General features: G+C 34.1%; 1 protein-coding gene across 1 annotated transcript; it reads left to right on the top strand.

Annotated features, from left to right (window-relative positions):
• The first annotated feature begins 4,391 nt into the window (after positions 1-4,391).
• On the top strand, positions 4,392-4,826 carry LOC124950651. The gene has a single exon (XM_047497624.1). It carries the CDS (start codon positions 4,392-4,394, stop codon positions 4,824-4,826), a length of 435 nt encoding a protein of 144 aa, XP_047353580.1.
• Positions 4,827-6,533: the final 1,707 nt, after the last annotated feature.

Below are 6,533 nucleotides of genomic sequence, written 5' to 3'. Positions count from 1 at the left end.
TATGCTGCACACCAAAGAACAAACAGAAATAGGATGAGATTGATTACTATTTGTAAAAACTTTCAAATGAAGTTAATGTCAACTTTCTTCAGGAAATTGCCAAGAATAGCTAAAACATCGATTTATCCTAATCCAATGCTAAGTGAATTTCAACTAGATCATGTAGCTGTATCCAAAAGAAACATGAAGGAAATTATGAATTTCAAGGTAGTAAGAAGCAGAGAATTTGACTCCGATCACTATTTGTCTAAAATCAAACTCGAATTCTTACCCAACAGAAATCACAGAAGAGGGGAAAAAATAAAAAAGTACAACACAAATAGACGCCAAATTACACAAGAAACTTTGGAAACATTTCAGGAAGAAATAAAAGTAACTCATCATGGGAAATGGCAAGATTTATCTAAAGAAATAACAAACGCAGCCCAGAAAACATTTGGACTAGGCCAAGCATAGAAAAAAATCTTGGTGGAACCAAATATGTGAAGATGCATTACAGGAGAGAACAAAACAATGGAAAAAGTGGAAATGCTCGGGGAAGACTGAACACCATGACCAATTCAAACAACAAAAGAAAGACACTGCTAGAACAATAAGGGGAGTCAAAAGATCTTTCGAAAAATCACAATTTATTGACATGCAAGACAACTTTGTTAAAAATAATTTTCGAAACTTCTATCAGACTTTTAAGAGTCAATTAAAGGGGTATCAAGCGCCTAGCATATGCTTCAAAGGTGAAAATGGTAAACTTGGCCTAAGCAATGCTGAGAACTGTGAAATATTTTCGAAGCACTTTGATCAACTTTTAAATTGCTTTGAACTAAAACCCAAGTTGGAATTCTCTAAAACAACTGAAAATCTGGAAGGAGATATACCACCCAATGCTGAAGAAATTACAGAAGCAATTAACAATCTTAAAAATAATAAAGCTAGTAGAGATGACACTATAATAGATGAACTTTTGAAATGGTCTCATTCAAATCAAATAATAAAGCTAGTAGAGATGACACTATAATAGATGAACTTTTGAAATGGTCTCATTCAAATCAAATAATAAAGCTAGTAGAGATGACACTATAATAGATGAACATTTGAAATGGTCTCAATCAAAAATCATTGAAGATCTGCAGTTAATCTTTGAAGATATTTGGAGAACAGAGAGGTTTCCAGAAGAATGGCAAGTAGCTCTAATTCACTCATTACATAAAAAAGGGGACAAACAGAACATTAATAACTATAGAGGCATCTCTCTTCTGCAAATTGCGTACAAGGTAATCTCATAAATATTGCTGAATAGAATAGAAACAACACTTGACAAGCAACTGGGCAAGTACCAAGCTGGATTTCGAAAAGGTAGATCTTGATCAGAACAAAGATTTAACTTAAAATCCATAATTCGCCATAGGATACTGAATTCAAAGGACATAGTTGTAACTTTTATAGATTTTAAAAAGGCATTTGACTCGGTTGATAGAGAAACCATAGATAAAACAATACGTGAATTTGTAGTTAAAAATAAATTGGAAAACTTAATACGTGAATCAATTACTGATACGATTTCAGAAGTAAAATTTATAAGTATCCAAACCTATTGAGATAAATATAGGTGTAAGGCAAGGTGATGGTTTATCATCTCTCCTGTTCAACTGAGTTCTAGAAAAAATTGTCAGAATTTGGAATGTAAAGCTAAAAGAACATAACATTTCGCCAGTAACTTAGGGGAGAAAAAACGAATGCATTGAAATAAATTGCCTAGCATTTGCAGACGATTTTGCTATAGAATCAGACAACCTAAAAAGTGCAACAATCTCTTGGATCAAATTATATTAAAAATTGATTACTTTTATCGTTATAATTATCGCTATAATTATATTTATAGAAATATATAATTAATATTCTATAATTAATTAATAGAAAATAGCTAACAAAGCAGGATTGAAAATCTCCGTAGAAAAAATTAAATTTATTACAAACATTAAGAACGCTCCGAAATTTTTAACTACTATTATATTGTTCCAGTGGATAAAGTAAAGAAATTCAAATATCTGGGAGAAATAATTCAAGAAAATAGTTTAGAAAAATCTGCAGTAGAAGAAAGGGTACACAAAATGGAAAGGGCTTATGGTATCACTTAGAATTTTTAAAACAAAAAGTGTTTATCTAAAAATATTAAAATAAGGCACTAAACTACAGTAGTGAAACCAGAATGCTTATACGTGAGTGAATGCTTGGTACTAAATTATAGATTAGATAAACTAGAAGTACTAGAAAGGAGAATCATGAGGAAAATTTTAGGTCCAGTGAAAACAATAAAAGTATGGAAATTGAAATCTAATAATGAAATATACAGGAACATAGAAGACATAACAGAAATGATGAGGAAAAGAAGATTGCAATCTTTTGGCCCTATTTACAGAATGGATGATTCCAAATTAACAAGAAAGATACTCATGTACATTTGGGAGAAAAATGCAACAACAAGGTGGATTCAAGAACTAAAGAAACATTTAGAAAAATACAATATAAGTGAAGAAGAAACTATAGACAGAGAGATATTTAGAAAGACGGTATTAAGCATAGAAGGGTTCCAAGGAAGATTCAAGAAGAAACCTGGTGCGAAGTGGTATGAGTAAAGAAAGAAACGACACAGTGAAAAGATGAAGGAACTTTGGAGAAAACGGAAGAGAAAACAGCTAAGTGTGAAGAATTAAATTGGCACGTGGTCCCTAGCAGGCCTTATCCAAAGAAGAAGAATAATAAAAATAATATTGATAATAATATCGATAATAATAACGATAATAATGAGGGTTCATAAAACGATAATAATAACGAAGATAATAACGATAATAATAACGGTAATAATAACGATAATATAAAACAAAATTGTCTATAATAATAACGATAATAATCATGGTAATAATAACGATCATATTAAAAATAATAATAATAACATTAATAATAATAACAATAACAACAATAACAATAATAACAATAACAACAATAATAACAATTATAACAATAATAGCAATAAAAACAATTATAACAATAATAAAATTAATATCATTAACAACAATAATAATAATATAAACAATAATAACAATAATAACAATAACAATAATAACTATAATAACAATATTTATAGTAATAATAATAATTACACTAATAATAACAATAATGTTAAGCGATATTAATAATAATGATATTAATAATACTAATAACGACAATGAAAATGGTAGAAATAATAACAATAGTAAGAATTGTAATAATAATAAAGGTCATAATAGTAACAATAATAAAAGCGTTGACAATAATATTTATAATGTTAATAGCGACAATAATAGAAATAAATGTAGGAATAATAACGATAATAATAATATTAATTATAATACTGACAATAATTATTATAACAGTATTAATAATAATAATAAGGGTAATAACGTTCATAATATTGATAATAGTTTTTAGGATATTAATATTAATAATAAAAATAACGAGAATAATAATTATAATAGTAATAGCGACAATAATTGTAATAAATGTAGGAATAATAACGAAAATAATAATAATAATTATAATAACGACAATAATTATTATAACAGTATTAATAATAATAATAAGAGTAATAACGTTCATAATATTGATAATAGTTTTTAGGATATTAATATTAATAATAAAAATAACGAGAATAATAATTATAATAGTAATAGCGACAATAATTGTAATAAATGTAGGAATAATAACGAAAATAATAATAATAATTATAATAACGACAATAATTATTATAACATTAATAATAATAATAACGTTAATATTAATAAATATTATAACAACAATAACAATAATAACGAAAATAATAATAAGTATAACCGTATTAATAATAATAATAATAACGATATAAATAACAATAATAATTATTATTATAATAATAAATATAATAATAATAACGATAATAATAATAACGATAGTAATAATAACGATAATAATAATAACGATAATAATAATAACGATAATAATAATAATAATAATAATAAAGATAATAATAATAACGATAATAATAATAACGATAATAATAATAACGATAATAATAGTAATTTTTCTACGACGGTATCCTTTTCTATGACGGAATTTTTTTACGACGGTATTTTACGTATGCCAGTCCCTGAGGGTGCTTTAATAGTGGGGTACGTAGATGACATTGCAGCTGTCATAACTGCAAGAGACACGGAGAAGGCTCAGCTGCTGATCAATCAGGTCATGCGCAGAGTCATCTCCTGGATGGAAGACTACGGGCTGTCCTTAGCACCTCAGAAGACTGAGATCGTGCTACGTACAAAGAAGCGCATCAACACGCGATGGTCCAGACTAAGTCGGCTGTCAAGTATTTAGGAATAATGCTTGACAGTAAACTAAATTACGGAGAGCATATAATTAGGGCAGCCGACAAGGCGGCAAAAGTAACAGCCTCACTTGGCACACTCATGGCCAACGTCAACGGTCCCAGATCGTGCATGAGGCGACTACTGATGCGCACCGCCGCAGCAGTAATGCTGTATGGCGCAGAAGTCTGGACCGAGGCGTTGCGACATGAGAAATATCGCAAGCGCATAACCACGGTACAGAAGACGGACACTCTCCGAATCGCGTGCTTCTACTGCACGGTCTCGGAGCCCGCAGTGCTATTGTTCGCGGTAATCCCGATCGATCTACTAAAGAGAGACAATTCGTCCACCAGCAGAAGCACCTTCTGGGGAAGGAGGAGGCATCAAGGATCGCCAGGTCTAACTCTGCATCGAGGCCTGGCAAAGCAGATGGGAACAGGAACCTAGGGGCAGATGAACTGCCCGACTTATCAGTCGACTAGACAACTGGCTAAACCGGAAGGCGGGAGAGGTCGACTTCTACCTCACCCAATTCTTGACAGAGCATGGCGTGTTCTGCTCCTACCTCGTAGAAATGAGGAAGGTAGCAGACGGCAACTGCCCCTATGGAGACTCGACCAACGGCGACGCCCAACACACATTCTTCAGATGTACCCGGTGGAGCGCCGAAAGACTCGTCTTGGAGCGGGACATCGGGGACATTTTGCCCGACAACGTTGTCGAGAAAATGCTCCGAGGTCAGGAGAAATGGAACAAAGTGGCCTGGTACGTAGCCATCTTGCGCAGAAAGAAGAGGGAGATGGGCGGCCCATAGATACGCCAACAAAGTTGCTCCAGGTTCCTGCCACGTAGAGCCAAAGGGAGAGTCCCGTAGAGGGACCTGATGCAGTGGCGCCACCTCGAAGTAATGCCACATGGCGGTGTCGGGATGGTTTCACTATGCAACTAGGATGGATATGAGTTTAGTCGGTAGTGCCTATTCAAACGGTGAGCCCGACACTCCAGGGACTTTAATGGGGGACCCAAATGGTCAATGGTTCCCCAGGCGGGTGGGGTCCTTGGGTTAGTGCGTAAAGATTGGCATTCTTAGACCATCAAAAAAAAATAGTATTAACGATAATAATAGTTATGTTAATAATAATAGTACCGCTAATAATATTAATAATAATAATAATAACGATAATAATATTAATAATAATAATAATAGCGATAATAGTAATAATATCCTTAAGATCACTCTTCAAGGATGGCATTAAAGACGAGCAAGGTCCCAAATCTAACCGGCCGATATGTCTTCTCTCCGTCATAGGGAAGGTTTTAGAAAGGCTGCTGAAGTTGTACCTCACCGAAATCTCCCTCGCGCTGGGAAAAATTTCGGACAAACAGTTTGGCTTCGTATAAGGACTCTCAACGGAAGATGCAATCCTGAAAATGCATCGTATTGTTATGCCTCCTCACGGAGATATGTTGTCGCGTTAATGTTCGATATCTCGGAGCTTTCGACAACGTATGGTGGTCTCCAGTCCTCAACGCACTTAAAGATCGAGACTGTCCGAGAAGCGTCTTTAAAGTGATGATAAGCTACTTCGCGGATCGTAAGGTCAAAATCGCTCTGAGGGAGCATGAGGTCTCAAAACAGGCCTCGAGAGGATTCCCTCAAAGATTGGTTCTTGGTTCTTCCTGCTGGAATCTTATGTTCGACCAGCTTCTCAGGATACTAGAGGAATTCACAGAAATCAACGCGATCGCGTACGCGGACAATCTACTCCTTATCGTAGATGGAGACTCGTAAATGGGAATCGCGCGGTAGATAGCATCACTGGATGGAGCGAAACTGTCAATCTCCGAGCGCAAGACGGGAGCAATCGTCATTAAAAGCGACTGGGTGAAAATAAAACCCATCGGTAAAAGGAGAGAACAACGTCTAGATAGGAAACGAAAGACAGCGAAAAAAACCAACTTAGCTAGCAGACGTGCTACCATAAGGATAGGGAATAATAGTATAAAATTTAGGAATTCCGTAAGATATCTTGGGGTACATTTCGACAAAGGGTTGGAGGTCACGACACACTGCCGTTACCTGAATGACGAGGTCGGTCCACTGTTCGCAAAGCTAAGTACATTAGCTACTAGGGAATTAGGACATTAGGAAAA

This window comes from Vespa velutina, chromosome 7 (genome assembly GCF_912470025.1).
Source record: "Vespa velutina chromosome 7, iVesVel2.1, whole genome shotgun sequence".
Classification (NCBI taxonomy): Eukaryota; Metazoa; Arthropoda; class Insecta; order Hymenoptera; family Vespidae; genus Vespa; species Vespa velutina.
This window is presented reverse-complemented; position numbering and strand designations above follow the sequence as displayed.

Coding starts and splice junctions, on each gene's coding strand:
- LOC124950651 (XM_047497624.1), top strand. CDS start 4,392: ATGCTTGACAGTAAACTAAATTACGGAGAGCATATAATTAGGGCAGCC.